Genomic DNA, 21,955 nt, shown 5'->3' with positions numbered 1-21,955 from the left:
TTCTTACACTCTAAACGTACAACTGATACGGTTATTGTTATACCTCTTTACTAATGAGGCACCTGAAATTTAGAGGCAAAACAGTTGGCTCAGATTAGTAGGAAAACCAGGACACGAAATCAGTTTTTACTGCAACGTCTGTGCCATGCAGTTTTCCTATTATGCATGACAGCGTTCTATACAGCCTATTTTTGTTTGACATTTACTCAGACTACGACAAAGTTACCTCACATTCTTTGGCATAAATGTAAAAAGGCCCTGAGCATATCCTGTAGCCCCATCACCCACCCCCAGATCTGGTCTCTGCTGTGCCTCTAACCAGCCAGGTAGTCTTGACATCTCTAGACTTGGACTAGCTGTGAACAAAAGTTTCCCAGCTAAGGAATAAACAGGAAGAGAAGACAAAGTTAATTTAAATGAAGGGACAACCATAAAAGTTAGTTGTGAAAAATCAACAATTAGAAGCAATATCCTGATCTGAATTTTTATACCTTTCATACACAATAATTTGAAAAACTATTTAAGGTTATGTGCTTTATAATTGCCACTTTGAAAACCGTAGTCAGCACCAAGCATGAAGCACAGATGCAAACCTTCAACATATTTCTACAATCTCTACCATCCCTTTCAATATTCAGATAAGTCTGTGATATCTTGATATGATATTATATTACACAATGTTTCAATTATCAAATGCCTTATTTTTCTTTTCATTCTTAGAAATATGCTTGAAATATTTCTATTCTACCTGGTCCAATATTACATATTCTGCATAAGTTTATGAATCTATATTACCTTCCTTCAAAAAGATGATTCAGCATTTTGCAGCCACTTTCAGCCACTTCAGGGGAGTGTAGATGCCTCTTCATCAACTCCAGCACATTCAGGTAGATTCCTTTTGACAACAGGATTTTTCTGAAATTAACTACAAGATTTTTAAATGTTACTTGTAGAAATGAATACACATAGACTACTAAAGAGTCCAAAATCAGAGGAAAGTATATATACAAGTCTATATGTAATTTATATTTCATTGACAACTTTACAATCATTAATATTTGCTTCATTATAATATATACTATTTCCAGTGGTTTTTCATTTATGAACCATTTGTGGAGGTTTTATTTTTAAAAGTTTTATTCACCGAGTAAATGGCTACCAATGTAATCACCATACCCTCGGCCATGTGAAAAGAGTGTTTTTGCAGAATGTTTTAAAATATTGCCCTCCAAAGTAAGATTGAAAGTTAAGTTTCATTCTAATATTTAAAATAATTTCATGACATACCTGTATTTATATAGAGCTAAGACTCACTAGGTATATTAGACACTAGTGGTCTGGGGAAAGTTACAGGTGTGTGGAGATATTGACCATCCTCTCTCTTTCCTTGAGGGACCATAAGGTGGGGCCAGAGACTGGAACCAGACTGGGCCGCCTTGAGCTACCTTCTCCATTTGCCCTAGTGGACTGTAAAAACATGTTCATATCTATGTGTACCTTCATAGGCGAAGTAATGGAAAGCCCTGATATAGACCGTAATAATTACTTATTTTCACAAGACTTAAGAAACACATAGATATGCTTTACAGCTAATTTTACATTACATGTAAATAACCATATCCCAACAATAATGATTACAGAATAATTTTCCTCTTCCAATGAACTTTCTTCACTAAATACAAATCCAATGTCTTAAAGTCTCCATATAAATATAAATTGTTTTGAAACCTCTCTAAAAATATTAATTCCATCATTATACAGTATAAGTCAATACTTTGAAAGCAGTAGAAAATGAAACTTAAAACATTTTAACTTATGTGCTTTTTATTTTTTTTAATATATTTTATTGATTTTTTACAGAGAGGAAGGGAGAGAGATAGAGAGTTAGAAACATCGATGAGAGAGAAACATCAATCAGCTGCCTCCTGCACATCCCCCACTGGGGAAGTGCCCACAACCCAGGTACATGCCCTTGACCGGAATCGAACCTGGGACCTTTCAGTCCGCAGGCCAACGCTCTATCCACTGAGCCAAACCGGTTATGGCAACTTACGTGCTTTTTAAAAAATGAGTTATTAATCTCAAATTGGGAAAGGAAAAAAAGATGACAAAATTCAGAAGGAAGTGGAAGTGATATACACATTCTAAATTCCTGCCAAAGCCTGAAAAACTCATACCTTTCAAAGACATCTAAAATATCACACATTAAAATGTGGTAAGACCTTGGTTCTTTCGCTTGGTTACATCAGAAGTTTTAATAACCCCTCCTAAAGTGGTTAAAGTCTAACCAAGGAGATACTTTAAAATATAGAAGTTATTCTAGACAAGCAGTTTGCACATGTTAAGGGTGCCTCAGAATCACCTGTGAGTTTGTTAAAACATAGATTGACTGGGTCCCAACTCCAGAATTTATGATTCAGTAGGTCCATATAGGGGTCTAGAATTTACATTTTTTAACAAGTTCCCTGGCAATGTTCCTGGTCCAGAGACCATACTTTAAGAACCACTATCTTGGACGCTAACTCAATTTGAGACTTGAAAATTGAGAACAGAAATTTCATGAAACACTAGACCTAGAGAAGAAATTTCATCATAGAGTCACTTTACAGTTTACAGAACACTTTGTACATTTTATCTCATTTACCAACTGCCTACATAATATTCTTGACTTCATTCCATTTTAGTGATAAATTATCTGCTTTAAGAGACCATTAGCAAGAGGCAACTCCTTCAGGGCTTTACTTCAATAGTCACCTTCTTTCATGGCTGCCTAGTCTCAATTTCATCTCCTCTGACCCCTAACACATTTCCTCCAAAAAACTGTTTTGTTTTGTTTTCTTAGCTACCGGGCATATCAGATATTTTTATTTAGTCTTATTATCTCTCTTCCCCACTACAGTTTAAGCTCCATGAGCCTGAGATTTCTATTAGATTGTTTTATCCCAAGTGCCTAAGGCATGGGGTGGTACATAACAGGACCTCAATAATTAATTAATTAAAAATGAAAACATATGTCACTACGTTTGATTCTTTGCCTTAAGACCACAATGGCAGAGTCTAATGGACTGGCTGCCAATCCAGTCATATTTCTAGAAAACCACAGCCATCCCTGCACATTCAATGTTCTCAAGTGTATTTCAAGGAGAAGTTGCCCACGAAGGCTGGTGAGCGAGCTGCTCAATGCCTTAATGTTCTCCTAAGGCAGAACTCCAAGGATGATTCAAAGGGGTCTATAGGCACTTTACCTGGCAGGTGGCCAAGAGCAAAGAAGTAAAGAACCAGAAAGAGCAGAAAACTGGTTCTGAACAAAAATATCAAGGTCGACTTCAAATGTAACTGATCTCCTGACACCCTAATAAAGGAGCAGGCCAAATCTCACAAGTCATGACTGTTTTGTTGACATATCAATGACGGCGATTTCTAGGTAAAGAATCACAGCACCGACGCCATGTTGTTCGTGCATGGCACTCCACGCAATGACAGCCCAGTGTGGCCCTTACTTTCAGGAGCGGGATCCCTATCCAGGCTCCGTGCAGTACAAGCTGGGATTGGAGAAGAGCAATGCCTTTTCTTACTGCTCCTGCCCCATTATTATTCCCACAGACACCCCCTGTCTGCCTGCAAGGACTCCTGCCACCCCAAGCCTTTTATTCAAGTGCCACCAGAGAGGTGGAGTGAGAAAGGAAGAAAAGGAATAACAAATGCTTTTTCCCCTGGATTTCACTTCCATAACAGCATAAGGAAACATGGAAGAGGTAGTTTCTTGATTCTTTTCACTAAACGCAGGTTCTCTAGTACACTGGTCCCTATCTCAGGTTTTCAGTATTTTCCTCTGTTTTTCTTTCTCCAAAAATATCCTGCAAGAGCTGTCAACTCCCAATGCCTTTATAATCATTTGCAGATCTCTCTGTAGCTCCTGTTGGGTGACCACAGGCAGTGGTTGACTTTACACTTCCCTGGAGACCCAAGAGCCAGTATACCCAGTGGTCAGTGTCAGACCATACCAGATTATAACTCTACATATCCATCAGCAACACACTCAAGGGGCAGACTCAGTGAGCACCAAAGCCCCATTGAAGCATGTCTGCTTCATAAGGGTGTCTCCTGCACAGCAGCTCTTCCACTGTCGTCACAGATGGTCCCCCAGCCAATTGGCCTGGAGGTCAATTCCTCCCAGTGACACCAACAGCAATTAAGGCTCAGCTACAACAAGACTGTGCACACAGCCCACAAAGGGGTGCACATAGAGCAAGCATGTCAAACGCATGGCCAGCGGGCTGTGAGTTTGACATGCTTGACCTAGCACCATGATCGGCAAACCACAGCTTGCAAGCAACATGCGGCTCTTTGGCCCCTTGAGTGTGGCTCTTCCACAAAATACCACATGCGGGCGCGCACGTATGGTGCAATTGAAACTTCGTGGCCCATGCACAGAAGTCGGTATTTTGTGGAAGAGCCGGTATTTTGTGGAAGAGCACATGTGGCTCACGAGCCGCGGTTTGCCGAGCCGCAGTTTGCCGACCACTGACCTAGAGTGTCTACCTCAGGCTGAGCCACTGGGGCCTATAGGACACCTACCATATAACGCCACTCTGTCAACTTAAGGAGACTTAGCAGCTCTATCCAATACATAGAAACAAACACAGGGAAGCAGCCAAAATGCAGAGACAAAGAAATATGTCACAAATAAAAGAAATGGAAACTACTGGATATAGAGTTCAAAACCAAGGTTATAAGATTACTCAACAATCTTCTAGAAACCTCCAAGGGACTTAGTGAGACTTTCAAAGATCTTAGTGAGAATGCCAAAAAAAAAAAAAAATAGAAAAAGACCAGTCAAAAATTAAGCATACACCAACTTAAATAAAAATTAATATACAGGGATTCAATAGTAGACTAGTGGATCCCAAGAATCAAATCAATGATTTGAAAAATGAGGAAGCAAAAAACACCCAACTAGAAGAGCAAAAAGAAAAAAGAATCCAAAAATATGAAGATAGTGTAAGAAGCCTCTGGGACAACTTCAAGCATACCAACATCCGAATTATGGGGGTGCCAGGAGAAGAGAGAGAGCAAGATATTAAAAACCTATTTGAAGAAATAATGACAGAAAACTTCCCCTACCTGGTGAAAGAAATAGACTTACAAGTCCAGGAAGCACAGAGAACCCCAAACAAGAGAACCACATCAAGCCACATTATAATTAAAATCCCAAGAGCTAAAGACAAAGTGAGAATCTTAAAAGCAGCAAGAAAAAAGCAGTAGTTACCTACAGGGACTGCCCACTCAACTGTCAGCTGATTTCTCAACAGAAACTATGCAGGCCAGAAGGGAATGGCAAGAAATATTCAAAGTGATGAATAACAAGGACCTAGCAAAGCTATCATTTAGAATTGAAAGTCAGATAAAGAGCTTCACAAACAAGAAAAAGCTAAAAGAGTTCATCACCACCAAACCAGTATTATATGAAATGTTGAAGAATAGTCTTTAAGAAGAGGAAGAAGAAAAAGGTGAAGATAAAAAAATATCAACAACAAAATGGCAACAAATACATATGTATCAACAATTGAATCTAAAAATCAAACAAATAAGATATCTAATAAACAGAATAAGCTGGTGAATAAAATAGAATCATTGGCATGGAAATGGAACAGACTGATGATTCTCAAAGGAAAGGGAGGGGGGCGGGAAGAGATTAAACAAAGATCTTATATTAATGTATGCATTACCTATGGACACAGACAATAGAGTGGGGAAGGCCTGGGGAGGGGGAGGGCAGAAACTGGGTTGAGGGGAGCTATGGGGGGAAGAAAGAGGGACATCTGTAATAATCTCAACAATAAAGATTTTTTAAAAAAGAAACTGGTTCATAAAATAGAATATAGGCATACATTGGAAAACTATCCAGGCATTAAAAAATGAAAATGTAAGGATTTATATTTATCAACACAAAAAAATGTACACTTTGTCTGTATAAGAGTATATGATCCCATTTCTGCGTATAAAAGGGAAGGAAATATTTTGTCTATATCATGTGTGAGTACATACAGAGAAGTCCAGAAGAAACACATCAAAGTATTTATTTTCTTAATTTTTTTACCTATATATCAGATATGTATATATATAGAGAGAGATGTATAATATACATGATGCATGTATATACTTACTATCTATATCAGATATATACATATGACATTTTTAACAATGTGTTGCTTTTATAATGTAAAAAACACAAAATGTGTTTCTTTTTATTAAAAACAATGGTGTACTCCTTACCATTTTGTTCTAGGAGAGTGCACAAAGCGTTCGCAGATGCCTGAAAGACTTCTTTTGACGAAGAATGCATCAGCATGGAGAGCATCACTTCCCGATGAGCTGGGAACCTTGCACAAATTCAACCACAATGTTAATCTTTCCAATCATGATCCCAAATATTCACTTCTCTACTCTCTCTAACAAAATACAAGGGCATCTACATATTTTATATCACTTCCACTTACAAGAGTGAATTATGGGTAATCACTTTTATATGTATTTAAAAGTTAGATTTAAATCCATTAAATGCTAATAAATTAGTGTTTCTGTCTTCAAAGTGATAAGCAATAGAGGGGGGAAAAGACAGCAAATCTATGAAGAAGTGGTTAAATTTAAAAGAGAAAGATAGCCGGGCTGGCGTGGCTCAGTGGTTGAGCGTTGACCTATGAACCAGGAGGTCAAGGTTCGATTCCTGGTCAGGGCATATGCCTGGGTAGCGTGCTTGATCTCCAGTAGGGGGCATGCACGAGGCAGCTAACCAATGATTCTCTCTCATCATTGATGTTTCTATCTCTCTCTTCCTCTCCAAAATCTATCTATCTATCTATCTATCTATCTATCTATCTATCTATATATATATATTAAAATGGATAAAATGAGAAAAAGGATATAATGGAAGCAAGAAAGGAAAAACAAAAAAATTGTAAAGAAGCAGTGTCAGTTTTTGAAATATAGAGCACAGGTATTTTTTTTTAACAATGTATTTATTTTAAAGATTCCTATGGCTATTGACAAATCAGTATGCTATGAAGTGAAATTTATAACTGCAACATGAATCTACCTTACCCAAACCTCTTGGAAAGATTGCTCAAGGTAAATCAGGATTAGCATTTCCTTTCAAAATAGAGATGTTTAATTAAATAGCAAGTGTGTTATTAATTCTATTCTAATTGGCAGTGGGTCACTATGCAAACGGGCTATAAGGAATGGATATTACTATTTAAGTTTCCAAGATAAGTCATTTAAATACTGAGAGCAAACAGCACAAATGTAAGCAGCTGCCATAAGACATGGGTGTGGCCCTGATACAAATCCGATATACACAGATCTCCTGTTTACAGTTTGTATCTTTGGAAAGAAGGTCCGTCTTATGAGGCTTGACTAGCATTCCCATAGAAAGCCTCCTCAAGAGGTATCAGCTACAAATAATGCTCCCAGGAGAAGGCAGGTCAACACTGCAACATCAAGTAGGGAATCACTACAGGAGTCTTCTAAACACATTTAACTCATGGTAGTGACAACCTGCTGGCTAGCCACTGCAACAAAAAAAGCCACAGGTGACTGCGATTTCTATTACCTGAGACTATTTAAAATGGCATTATTTAAAATATATATTTTTGTTGCCGAAACCGGTTTGGCTCAGTGGATAGAGCGTCGGCTTGCGGACTGAAAGGTCCCAGGTTCGATTCCGGTCAAGGGCATGTACCTGGGTTGCGGGCACATCCCCAGTAGGAGATGTGCAGAAGGCAGCTGATCGATGTTTCTCTCTCATCGATGTTTCTAACTCTCTATCTCACTCCCTTCCTCTCTGTAAAAAATCAATAAAAATATTTTAAAAAAATAAAATAAAATATATATTTTTGTTGATCTCAGAAAAGAAGGGAGAGGTAGAGAGAGATAGAAACATCAATATTGAGAGAATCATTGATTGGCTGCCTCTTGCACGCCCTCTACTGGGGATCGAGCCTGCAACTTGGGCACCGGCTCTTACGAGGAATCTAACAAGGAACTCCTGGATGCTCAACCCCTGAGCCACGCTGGCCAGGCTAAAATGGCATTTTTAAATGAACAGCCATAAAATTATTAGGTTCTTTCTTGATGATTCATAGTTTACTGAATGACTCTTGACTCCAAATGTCACAGTAATAACTCAAACACACAACCTTTTACTAATTCCTGAAGGCAATGGGATCACAATATTATATATCCACTACTATTTTTTGAAGGGACTTAAAACATATGTGCCTATATCAAAAATCTAACAATAAAATTCGCAGTTATGGTATTTTATATGCATTGATTAGAAATATAACTAAAACATATAAAATCAAAACAACTGACTGGCCATCTTCATCTCCAATCTTCTCATGCAAACTGTTCTGGTACATAAGGAGATTGTTTAAGGCCCAGCAGGCAGCCTCCTGGATTAGGGGAGGGGAAAAAAAAAACTTGTCAAAACATAAATCATTGAACAAACAATTTTGAATAACTGTAATATTTATGGAGTCCAACCTGCACATGCTTGTTCTTTCTATGCCAAGTTAGGGCTTTGTAACAGGCTTCTAGCCAAAACAACTTATCTTCTTCCTCATCATCTTCATTCTCCTCATTTTCATTCTTTACCTCTAAGTCTTGATTTAAAAAAATGGTCTCAGCTTGAAAAGAACATAAATATATGCCTTACTTACAGTTTGAACAACCAGCTCTAAGTCCATATTTTGAAACAAAACAAACATAGTGAGGTATTCATTAGTAGCGGCTTTGGTTAATTATAAAGAACTTTTTAATAATATATCACACACCTCATGTCACTGCTATCCCATCTAGCTAATTGGCCAAATGAGGAAGAGGAAATCAAACAAAACTAATGGACTAGAGGAAGATTAATGAAGATTAGCTGCCCCATAACAAAGTCAAGTCAAAGATGTACTGGTGTATGAACTTGGGAAATGTTAATCCCCTTGAAAGTATCCTCTACTGGAAAATGAATTACATTAGGACAGAAAGGGCACTTAATGGGTCCTTCTCTACATATGACTTTCTTGTTATGATGTTATCTTGTTATAATGTGAATAGTCAGGATCAAATGTACCTGTAAGAATTTCCTTTTTAGTAAAGTTACTTACTGAGGAGCGCTAAACAGCTGAGCCCTGCGATTTGCAGCGTTGCATTCTCTGAATACCGCTGCACAGCTTCCACCACAAACTCATGGACCTCGTTTAATACCAGGATATTAAAAAAATTACCTGAAAGTTAAGTGAAATATTAGATGTATTCTCACTCATGGAACTTAAATTAACTTTAATTATATAACAGTATTTAAATGAGTAAATTTAAGTAGTGAATAGTTTAGTGACATTAAAACATTCATTTACCTTAATTAAAATAGCTTAATATGATGGCATTAAGTTTTAAAAATTTATTTCATGCAGTCATTCAATAATCTTATGTAGGCAATGGAACTGACTGGGCAAAATTAATATGGTTGGGTGATATTAACTTTGTGTTCTTTGACTCCCTCTCATGCCATCATTATATGAAAACAATGAGGTGTCTGTTATACATGGCTCTACAATATTCATTGTACATAATAGTTTAATTTTCCTGTCTTCTGAAAGATGGGGGGTGGGTTAAGGCCCTGCCTTGTCATTAAATGCTTTTGCTGAAACATCCTTCTTTCGCTTAAAGGAATACTGCTAAGAAAATCCATTGGCACACTTATTACTTGATCTTGTCTGTGGAAATCCCAGGAGAAAACCAAGCAAATATTTCAACAACTTTAACCCAACCCAGAAGAAGTCCCCCACCTTTTTACACTCATTCTTCCAAGAATCAACACATCATTCAAAAAATCTAAATCCTGAATAGGAAAAAATAAATGATAATTCCCAAAAGATGTGCCTCTTTCCATTCAGCTTGTTTGTAATTCACTAACCGTTGCCAGGTTTCCTTGTAGAAGTAAGAATGGCACTCCTATTTAGCCATAAATGTAATTAAATGATCCCTGAGAAACAAAGCCAGAATTGGAAAAGATCCTATATAATAAAACACCTAAAACACACTAGAGAGCAATCAGTGTTTTCAAAATCAAAAGGTAGTTTTACTAGGCATAGCTCTTCGTTACCAATACCCTCATACGTTCTGCCTCTTCCAGATGCACTCACTAAGCAGACATGCTCCCAGCCCTTCGTGATCTCTGGTCTTGGAGTCATTTTAAAAAGATTCTCTTCTACTTTTATCCATTTACCTAAACTTGGTTCTTTTCCCTACTATTATTCCCATGCCACTGCCAGCTCTGTGACTGGGCAAATACCAGTAAGACTGGCCCCATCTTATTTTCAGATAATTTCTGTAAAAATACATAGTAAATTATATAAGGCTTTCAATGTATTAAACCCCTAATTAGATTACATAATTTGACAAAATGCTAAGTATTTATATCTTGACTTTGAGTTTTTATTTTAATTATGAAGAGAAAGCTAAAAGTTTTATCCAGCTTCTTTTGAAACAATAACAGAGACAATAAATTCTCTAGTTTTTAAATGGAACACATACTAAACCTGTTGAGAAATCAATGAGAGAGAAAAATGCATCCTTTTCTGAAGATAAATTTGATGGCTTTTTATTTTCAAAAAGTTACAGAACAACACAAAACTTAGTGATTTGCTATTTTTTCTGGTTCATTTAATTTCAATAGCATAATGCTGCGCACCCTTCATGTGCCATGACAGACCTATTTGGTAAGCAAGTACCATTTCCCTACGCCCAACAATGAAACCACTTCCTCTGATTCATTACCGGGGATTAAGGTAAACTCAGATTTGTAATATAAGTGGAGCAAGCTGTAACTTGACTGGTATATTGCAGAACATGAAATAGAGGATTGTATGTTAGTATGGTAATCAATTGTCTATTTTAAGAAATGAAGAGTGGAATTACATTAAAATGCTCTCAAATATCATGTAGCAAGATCTTCATGAAGATTATGACCTTCATGAAACATAATAAATAAAAATCTCACCTGATAAAAAACGATACACTAGTAAATGGCTACTATGTCTTAGAAGAAATGCTTTTGTTTAGGGGATGCAGAAATCCCAGCTCACAGCCTGATTTCACCACTTATTCACTACGTGATCTTGGGTGGCACGCACAGACTTGCTGACTGGGTCCTCATGTGTAGGTATGGCGATGTGGTAACATGTCTTAATATTTGAACTTTTATTTCATAGTTTCCAAAGTCATTTCTTATATATAATATTGTTGTTTTATTGACCCTTTAAATCAGGGGTCCTCAAACTACAGCCACATGCAAATACAAATATTGTATTTGTTCCTGTTTTGTTTTTTTACTTCAAAATAAGATATGTGCAGTGTGCATAGGAAATTGTTCATAGTTTTTTTTTTAAACTATAGTCCGGCTCTCCAACAGTCTGAGGGACAGTGAACTGGCCCCCTGTTTAAAAGTTTGAGGACCCCTGCTTTAAATGATCCTGAAGATGGGTTGGGGAGGAGTGGGGCTGAGAGGTTCAACAGGAAGTTGCCCCACTCCTTTATTTCCTCTAAATTCAAACATCAGATTTATTTCCTCTAAATAAAAGGAAGTGGGGTAGGGAGGTTCAACAGGAAGTTGAAACAAGGGCTGTGAGGTGAAGGGAAATGGACTAGCCAGGGTAGCCTTGTAGGAAAGTATGGGTCACTCAGATCAACGGACTAGCCCCAGACTCTCGCCAAGGTAGGGTAGCTCGACCAGAGTCCCCCACATCCAGCTGGGACCTTAAAACGATTCTGAAGTGCTCCTAGATCAGTCCTGTGCCCTAACTCCTGCAAGTCCTGAGGATCTGTAACTTAGATCCACACTATTTGCAGAGATTAAGCTCAGTCAGAGATGCTCACAAGCATACAGGAAGACAAGACTGTGACAGACGGGCAGCACAGAAGCACTAAGGTTAAACTCCCAAGAACTTCTTATATTGGAATTCTCAGATACAAAACACATGATAGCTATGGATTAATGATTAAAGAAAACCAAAAATATTTCAACACAAAATTCTGGATAGTGTTAACCTCTGTAGAGAAAGCAGAGAAAGAAAGAGCCCAGAGTAGCTTTTATCAAACTGGCAATGTACTAACATCCAAGTTGACTGGAGAGTCCTTTTGCCTAGTGCTTCACATTTTCTGCATATTATTCTCATTCTTTATATGTGAACTATTTACATAATGATACTTTAAATATCGCACTAACAATAAGACTTCTCTTACCCACATCTATTTTTTTGCCACTCCTTTTAAAATTCCTCCTAAGCATGACAGGACAGTTTACAATTTTACAGTATTTCCATCTAATATATGTCAGAATAAAATATACATATGCTATATATACTTACATCATAGAGACTGTGATAATAAATGAACCAAGAATTATAACTCACCTAACGTAAGTCTATGGAGCAAGCAGCAACTCACTTCTTGAATTTTTTCATTGACAGGGAATGCTTTCATGGCTTCTACCACAATGTTGTAACACCTGACGTTGCCACTCATGAGGACTTCAACATTGTTGCCTAAATTTAGAGAAATCCTAATCGTCATTAAGGTAAGAATTTTCCCTCATAAATACACATACAAAGACTTCTTACTGTAAATCTCTGGCAGCATAATGGCTACATTTCCAAATTTAAATACCGTGCTTTGTCAAATAGCTATAAAAATACTATGCTGTTCATTGCAAATATAATAGGATTTAGGATTCATCTCTAGCATTAAAGGAAAGTTGCTTTATTGCTGTTTCTTGGCTTAAAAACTTAAACAAGATAGAGGGGAAATCGAGAGTGTTCTTACATAAGTATAAAAATATCATTATTACATAAAAATATAATGCCTTGGCCATAAATGTTCCAATAGGGGAATTTAGGGCCTATTCCCTAATGAGGCACTAATATATCAGATAAAGGCTTTTAATTGTTCCTTTTCCTCAAATCAACAAAAGAAAAATGAAGATTCCATTCCATAATTAAACAGCTGAAGTCAGCTAAGAGCAATTTTCTGTCCATTCCAGAAGGGGAGCAGAACAGCCAGTGTGCAAAGCAACAAAGGTGGGGGACAGGGAGGAGAGGCAGCATACTAAACTGTATGACTAAGGGCCAAACACTGGTGAACAGAAAGGAAGGAAAGAATCCACTGGGAAAGGCAGTTAATTAACAGAGAGCGGGATTGTGCGAGCAGAACCTATATGGAAAAAACTACATGGCTGAATGAAATGTTGACTATTATTAAAACAACAACAAAAAAGATGTTTGCAAAGGATTTTTATTTCTTTTTCAGCATAGCCAAACTAACCATTTTCCTAAAAAATATATTTTTATGTTTAAGTTGTACTAAAAATATTAAATGTGGAAAAACATGTTAAAATGAAAGAAAAACGGCCTCTTAAAACAATTTTCTGCATTTACTCAGAATAGCAGACATGATTTTCTCTATGACTCAATAATGGTAAATGTCTTCCAAGTACCATCAGTGTTCAAAACACTGACTGTTTAAATGTGCTACTTTCTTTGACCTTTACATTATGAATCAACACATTTTCCCTGGGGTTATGGCAGATGTGGGTGGGAAACACTGAATTTCAAAAGCAGCCAGCCCCAAATCTATACTAATAAAAGCATAATATGCTAATAATATGCTAATTAGACCGGATGTCCTTCCTACAAAGCTGGGACTGCGAGGGAAGCCCAGGTTCTGGGTGCCAGAGGGAAGTCGGTGCCAGCAGCCAGGGGAAGGAAGGTCTACTCTTGTATGAATTTTGTGCATCGGGCCTCTGGTAGATAAATAAATGTATAAATATAGCCAAGGAAAAATAAAATTAAGAATATATTCAGTTTGTTGACAGTGGATGACTCAGAGAAATCTAAAGGTATGTCCATTATCAATTATTGCTCAGCCCCATCTACTTCCAAGTGGTTAATTTCCTAGGGATAAAAAAAATGATGGATTTTAAAACCATCACAAAGAAAGGGCTTTCTTTCACAAGGGACTGGGGTTTTTACTGAAGTCTCAGACCTGCAAATTTCCATGTCTGAAACCATGCGTGCATATGTGAAATACAAATTAGGTAATAATATGGTCAATGTTTTTATAACATATTACATAACAGAGACTAGTCTGCATTTTTTCACATCATTTAACCCATTTAATCTCATGTGAAGATGGAAGCATTACTAAATAAATGCATGTGTATGTCCTGGATAAACCCTCCCAGGTAATACCTGAAATACAAAATGCTCATGCACGTATAAAAGTAACAGAATCTGAAGCATTATCTGAACCCATTGACAATCACTGGTAGCATCCACAGCAGATTAATTTTTTATCTGTACTTTTTTGTGATTTCAAAACATCAAAAAATGCTAAACAAGATCACAACAAAGTTTAAACTCCTTCCTGTGGCTGTTTGGGTCCTTTAAGATCTTGCTATGTCTCTATTCTCATCCACTGACTCTTATCAAGCCCTGCCACCACCTCCATTAAATGACACCCGAACACACACTTGGGGCTGTGCATGTGCATACACACACACATGCACACACACACACGCATGCACACACATGCATGCACACACACATACACACTCTGAAACACACAGTTTACTGAGCTACTTTTATCTTCTTAAATGCACTGTGCTCTCTCTTGCTCTGGCATCTTTATACTTATCATGCCCCCTCTCTGGGCCACTTTGCCTACACTTCCACCTCCCTACACACAAAAAAGCTCTTCTCATCATTCAAGTCTTTGTTGAGAGATCATGCCTCATGCACTGTTTGTGCTCCTAATCCAAGGTACTTCGGCCAACTCTTACCTTATAATACATCGCAGTCACCTATGTACTTATCTGTATCTCCCATAGTACTATGGGCTCCAAAAAGGCAATAAATATGTTTATATTTTCTACTAACAGTTTTCCCCATACCAAGCCCAGAGCCAACTCCAGTACAGCATCAATAAATAAAAAACAATTGAATGAATAAATAAATGAATGGGTTCAGCATCCACAAGTTTCTAAATAATAAAAATATTTTTAAAACACACTCAGGAAAAAATATATTGTAATTGTTCACACACACAAAAAGAAATCATGTATATAGGCTACTTACAAGGACTTGCTAGCGAATGTAAACAGCGCAGTACGTAAAGCACAATTTCCTCCTCATCTTTAAAGTTTTTTAACGCAGTTAGCAATATCATATAATCTTTATTCTCGACAAATTCAGTCAGTTGCTCCTCTGAAACTAAAAAATGAAAGGCAAAATACAGAAAAAGCTTAAAGATGACATGAAATTTTTAATTAATCAAAAATATAATATTCATGATAGTTGTGTGAGACACAATAAATACAATAGAGATATGTTTATATATATCAGCAAAAAGCCCTTCCTAAATTTTTTTAAATATGTTTTCATTGATTTCAGAGAGGAAGGAAGAGAGAAAGAGATAGAAACATCCATGATGAGAGAGAATCATGGACCAGCTGCCTCCTTCAAGTCCCCGACTGGGGATCGAGCCCACAACCCGGGCATGTGCCCTTGACCGGAATTGAACCTGGGACCCCCCAGCTCACAGGCCGACACTCTATCCACTGAGCCAAACCAGCCAGGGCCCTTCCTAAAATTTTATAGTGGAGAAAGAACTATTGAGATTAAAATAATTTTGTTTTGACCTATATTAGTTTCTCCACGATTTCAAATGTAAGAGTATTAGTCATCAGTTCTCAGAAAAACAAAATTATTTACAGTTCCATTTGGGGGATTTGGGAGAATCCTGACCAATGACTAATAAACATAACCTATGGGAAGTAAACATACCACAATACTGAAAAGGGAGTGGTTAACTGTAACTGTTGAAGGACAGCTCAGCTAAATCTATCAGTTCAAGAGGAATGAACATCAGCAAATGACAAGTAATTAGACTTTCAAACACTCTGTCTTAATGGTCTTGATTTCGTCAGCAATCAAAAATTATCATTAATTTTCATAATAAAAGTCTCTTGATCAAGCCAATGAGTTCCATTTAGAGTTGTTTTATTGGATGGGAACTTCAAACACATGTACAAAAATCTGATTTATCCAGACTGAGCAAAGCACTGGCAAAAATGTTAGAAAATGCAGCACTCTTCATGATCAGTATTACTTTTTGTTTTTCAGCTTTTTACCAATGGCCCATATAATACAATGTGAAATTAGGTTCTTCTAATAAGTATCATGAACCTTTCATTTTGTGGAGCAGATTCCACAGCATACTTTCAAATTTTGAAAGGTAACTTTCCAGGTGCCACTAAGTCCTGGAGATACTCCTTGGAAAATTTAGCAATTTTCCTACTCTACATTGACAACCATAATACTGTCAGCACTGTCAAACTTTCTACTGAATAAGATCTTGACATTCCCTGGTGCTTCTCCATATGTCATGGATGGGTCCCACATGCTGGTGAGTGTGATGTTAGCCCTTCTTCCCTGAGGAAGAATATGCCCCTAAAACAGAAGATTGGAGGCCCTGTAAGACAATAAAACCTCAAACTGTACTTTGCCCAATTCTTCACAAGAGCCTCGCTGCAAGATAAAACATTTATAGAAGATAGCCCAAAAGACATGCAGTTCTTCCATTCATTACTCACAGCAAATTCTTCTCCCCAAGTATGATCATCTAGCAGGCCCATGCTGCTCTGACTCTTGACAGAGTGTCTTTCAATGAAATACATTTTGTATTCCTTGCATATTGTGTGTACTTTATCATCTCATCCAAGGAAACCTTTGGGATGATTTCTCAGGTCTCTCATGAGACCCATTGCCTGTCCTCATAAGTGAGTTTTCTTTTATCTCAAGTAAATTTGTAACCAATGATGTTTACCTCTTTTCTTTGCCAGATAGGAAGCAAAGAGCCAAATTTCTGGTCCAATAATTTGCAAATGCACAGGACCTGAGGTAGGTAGTAAATTGAACCTATCATTTTCTTATCATTTTCCCTTCACCCATTTCCTCATCATTTTTTTCTCTAGTGTGTATAAATATCTATATGCTGTTTAAAGTCCTTCTGGAATGAGCTGGAATTCAACAGTATAAGGTGATCTATCCTATTCCTGGAGCTGCCAGACACTAGAGTGGCAAACTGATAAGGACACAGGGCCCACATAAATTATTCTCATCCTAAACCCCCAGCACAGTCAGCTCTCATAATGATGCAAAAGCTGCTCTCAAAATATAGTGGTAAATTGAACTGCAATGGTGGCAGCTAGCTGTGTGCCCTCAGGCAGGTTGCTCATTTCACCTGATCCATTTCCCCATCCGGCCAGTGAAAGGATGAAAGGATCCCAACAACTCTAAAATTACATGATAATTTCTGTTATCAATCTCAGTGCCATCTGATAAAAAGAAAAACATATTGGGCTTTTTCCTAAGGGGCACTTTGTAAACCTCCTGAGTCTGTAATGCAGAGCTGTTACCAATTTCTAAAATCTCCGGTGATGACTCAACGTCATAAACCCAAATTTAACCTATGCTTGTCTTCAGTTTTATTTTTTCTTTCTTAACACCTACACATTTGGTTTGCAAAGTGAACCTTATGTCTTGTTAAGCAATGGAAGAAAGTGTACTATGATTACACAATTTATGGCCCATGAATAAAATTCATTCCACAACAGCAAGCAATATTTCTGAATGAACACCATTACTCATCCACGACTGACAACGCCTACCTCTTAATAAATAGTACATACCTTCTTGGTATCACAATTATGTTCTACTTTACCCGTTATAAACCTCTTTTTCTTATATAAATCTCTTACATAAATATAAAAATAAAGAATTTGACATATTAACATACCTCTCTCAAATAGCACATGTAAAGCTTTGCATCCAAGTTTCTGGACCTCGTCATTGGCTGAAAACTTTTTCATGGCCTCAAAAATTAATAAGAAAATATCGCTGTCTTCATCCAATATCAGCAAGGTGATTTTACCTATAATGAAGAGAAAATACGTCCCAAGTAAACAGCTGCTTTAACAGTTAATGTGTTAATTTTAACATGGGGACTACAAATGGTTTGTGGGCTTTTTATTTTTGATAAACCACGAAATTGCCCCAGATGTTAGACCTATCAAGCTCTATATACCTGTAGCCAAGACACCTTGCCTTCAATTCCTGAAACATATTGCTATCTGCCTCTTAGACAACACTATTTGAATATCCCAAACATAGGCTGCTCCTGTTCCCCATCTTCATCAATGACACCATCACCCAACAGTTACCCAAGAGAGAAACCACCGGGTCACCTTCCTTCTTCACATTCTCTTCATACTCTCTGCCCAACCAAGCAATCATCTCATTACCAGGTCCTTTGAATCTATCTGCTAAATATCTTGAAAATTCCTTATGATCTAGGCCCCTCCATGCCTATTGTGTTCAGGACCTCATCATCTCTCACCTGGAATGCAAATACAATTGCTTAATTGCTGGGCCTGGCCCAAATTTCTACTTAATTTATTCCTTGAATGATATTTCTAATACTTTCTATTGGAAAAGATCTTAACATCCTCTGGTACTTCTCCTTATGTCATGCAATGTTTTGAAACAGAAATAGAAAAAGACATATAGAGCTTCAACTATAAACCTACAGAACCAGGAACTAATAATTCAATTATGTCATGCATAGTGGCCCTTTAAATAACTATCTTACCTTATCAAAGGGAAGATATTCAGTAAACCTCTTGCTGAAACTGTCGAAGGCCTTATCATACCCTTCAGTCTGACAAACAAGACTCTTTACAAACTGGCTGCTGGCTGCTTTATTTCATAAGCCCCGTGTCTCTCCATGCATTGCTGATTCGAAACATGCTAAACTCCTTACTGACCACTAAACATTTTCTTTGATATCCCTCTGCACTTGCACTAGTTCCGTGCCCTTTCCCACCACCAACATGCTCCTACCATAATTCAAGAAATAACACTAACGATACCTATTCTGTCAATGAAAACAGTAGTCCTGGAATGAAAGTGGTGGCAGTAGTAGCAAATCCTGTATAGTACATAGCATGTTGGATACGGGTTGAAGCACTTCCTGCTACCACGTGTAAATCCACCACAGCCCCACAAGGTAGGGGCAATCCCCATTTGAGAGATAAGAAAACTGAAGAAACTTTAGAGGTAAATCAGCCGAGTGACTTTGCCCAAGGTCCAACAACTAATAAGAGGCAGGGCTGGCTTAAACTTGTTCCTGTCCATGGTCTTAACTTCTACAAATGAGTTCAGCGCTCTCTTCTCTGTATTCCTATGCTGGTTTTCTTCATATCCATGTTGTAGTACTTTTCTTAATAAATTGAAATTATTTATTTAAATACCCTTGATGCCTCTGCCTGTGCTGTCCGTTCGGTACCCACTAGGCACATCTAGCTTTTCAACTCTAAATTAATTAAAATTAAATAAAATTAAAACTCAGTTTCTCACACTCTAGATGTTCCACAGCTACCATATGGCCATGATATCGCAAAGTATAGATATTCAACATTTCCTTCATTTCAAAATGTAATACTGGACAGTGGTGCTGAGCTGTGCAATATTTCTATGTTGTAAGAATCCTGCCTTATCTCTCTTGCAGTTCTCCAGCACAAAGGAAGTACCCAGTAACTATTAAATCAACTAGCTAATAAGCCAACCAATAAAAATGATTCATAAATTAACCTTCAATAAGTATCTGGGATAAACTTTAAAACACATTAAAAACTTGCCTTACAGGGCAAAATTATGAAAGTTATGTGGAAGAAATTAAATTGACTAGTCTTTTCAAAACACATGGCTGCACACACTGCTATATAATCCAGTGTTGGTAGATTTTTAAATACATAAACCCTCAGCAGCTTCCTGTCCACTGCCAAATAGAGAATGACTCCTCTCCCCTCAAAAAGAAAAAAAAGCTCCCAAGGATGAGTTTAAAATAAATCATGGCTGAGATTCGTTAGAAGGTTCCATTATACATTTTAATAAAAGGTTGTGGTGAAGTGGTGAGTACATTCTGGCCTTTCCTCTCCCTCTTCCCTTGTACTCTGATCTTTACCTTCTTTCTTCCTTTGCCTCTCCTTTTGGGTCCTCATGACTAAGGGAGTCCGACCCATGGGTCCAGCCCCTATGGTGCTATCCTCATAGACCTCTCAACTCTGCCCCTGCTGCTCTCCTGACCTACAGTACCCTCCACCACTTGGAAGGAAATGCCTCCCTACCCTTCCTGATTCGCTTTCCTGTACGCAGCCTTTCTTCTGAGAACCTTCTATCAGAGCAGGCATCCATCACAGCAATGAGCACAACTATTTCAAAATATGAAGAGTCTTTGTTTTCTGATCCGAACAGAAGTTTCCTCAGGGAAAGAACCTGACATAGGGAACCAGACCCTAATTCTGTTATTTACGGGATGAGGCAACCTCTCTGTGATTCAGTGTTCCTTTCCTAGAAAACTGAGATAAAGCACCTATCTCAAGAGATGTTTTGAGGATTATGTTTTCAAAGCCATGTGAAGTATTTTACAAGTGAAACATGGCATCTATCAAGCACTCAAGAAGTAAAGCTATATATTTTTTAAATATTACTATTATGTCATATTCTAAAAATATATATTAATTATATTATCTTATATTATCTATATTATATTATAATATAATATAATATAATATTATATTATATTATATTATATTATATTATATTATATTATATTATATTATATTATATGCCCGATGCATGAAATTCATGCAAGAGTAAGCCTTCCGTCCCTTGGCTGCCGGCACCGGCTTCCCTCTGACACCCGGGACCCAGGCTTCCCTCCAGCACCTGGGACCTGGGCTTCCCTCTGGCCGCCAGCAGGCACCCAGGACCCAGGCTTCCCTTGCAGCCTCGGCTTCATCCAGAAGGTCGTCCGGAAGGACGTCTGGTCTAATTAGCATATTATGCTTTTATTATTATAGATATTATCTTAATATATAAAGACCCAGGGGCCGTCACAACCAAAACAACCAGATGGACGACCAAACAGCAGGCTTCGTGGGGCGACCAGGCCTGCAGGGGGTTAGTGAGGAATGACCAAATGACTGAACAGCAGGCTGCAGGGGGCAACCAGGCAGGCAGGGGAGTTAGTGAGGGACGACCAAACCACTGAACAGCAGGCTGTGTGGGGCAACCAGGTTAGCAGGGGGGGCAATTGGAGGCTACCAGGCTGGCGGAGGGGAAGTTTGGGGTGGCCAGGCCAGCAGAGGGGGAGTTGGGGGTGACCAGGCCAGCAGAGAGACAGTTGGGGGCCACCAGGCTGGCAGGGGGGCAGTAAGGGACAACCAGGCTGGCAGAGGGGGGCAGTTGGGGGTACCAGGCTGGTGGGGAAGCAGTTGGGGGTGATCACGCTGGCTGAGGGGGCAGTAAGGAGAAACCAGGCCAGCGGGGGGGAGGGGGGGCAGTAGGTGTGACCAGGCCGGCACAGGGGGGGAGTTAGGGGTGACCAGGCCATCAGAGGGGGTCAGTTAGGGGCGATCAGGCTGTCAGGGGGGGCAGTTAGGGGTGATCAAGCAGGCAGGCAGGTGAGCAGTTAGGAACCAGCGGTCCTGGATTGTGAGAGGGATGTCCAACTCATCAGGCCTAAACCGGCAGTCGGACATCCTCCAAGGGGTCCCAGATTGGAGAGGGTGCAGGCTGGGCTGAGGGAACCTCCCCTCCCCCGTGCACTAATTTCATGCATCAGGCCTCTAGTATTATATAAAATACTAGAGGCCCGGTGCACAAAAATATGTGGAATCGGGGGGGAGGGGGGTCCCTCAGCCTGGCCTGTGCCCTCTCGCAGTCTGGGACCCCTCGGGAGATAACGACATGCTGGCTTAGGCCTGCTCCCGGGTGGCAGAGGG

At 38.5% G+C, this 21,955-nt stretch overlaps 1 protein-coding gene across 5 annotated transcripts in view; it reads right to left on the bottom strand.

Moving 5' to 3' along the window:
- The window catches only part of LRRK2 (leucine rich repeat kinase 2), a 123,059-nt gene that overhangs the window by 89,724 nt on the left and 11,380 nt on the right, over positions 1–21,955 (bottom strand). For 3 of the 5 annotated variants that reach the window (XM_059682578.1, XM_059682574.1, XM_059682576.1), the window contains 8 exons: positions 17,908–18,042; positions 15,186–15,320; positions 12,468–12,599; positions 9,162–9,281; positions 8,548–8,690; positions 8,377–8,456; positions 6,277–6,383; positions 796–925 (listed from right to left, as the gene is read on the bottom strand). In XM_059682578.1, coding sequence (XP_059538561.1) covers positions 796–925; positions 6,277–6,383; positions 8,377–8,456; positions 8,548–8,690; positions 9,162–9,281; positions 12,468–12,599; positions 15,186–15,320; positions 17,908–18,042 — 982 coding nt within the window. Of the gene's footprint in view, positions 1–795; positions 926–6,276; positions 6,384–8,376; positions 8,457–8,547; positions 8,691–9,161; positions 9,282–12,467; positions 12,600–15,185; positions 15,321–17,907; positions 18,043–18,759; positions 19,502–21,955 lie in introns of those variants that run through there. The other 2 variants (XM_059682577.1, XM_059682575.1) reach the window with 2 other exon arrangements.

This window comes from Myotis daubentonii, chromosome 2, assembly GCF_963259705.1.
Source record: "Myotis daubentonii chromosome 2, mMyoDau2.1, whole genome shotgun sequence".
NCBI classification, from domain to species: Eukaryota; Metazoa; Chordata; class Mammalia; order Chiroptera; family Vespertilionidae; genus Myotis; species Myotis daubentonii.
This window is presented reverse-complemented; position numbering and strand designations above follow the sequence as displayed.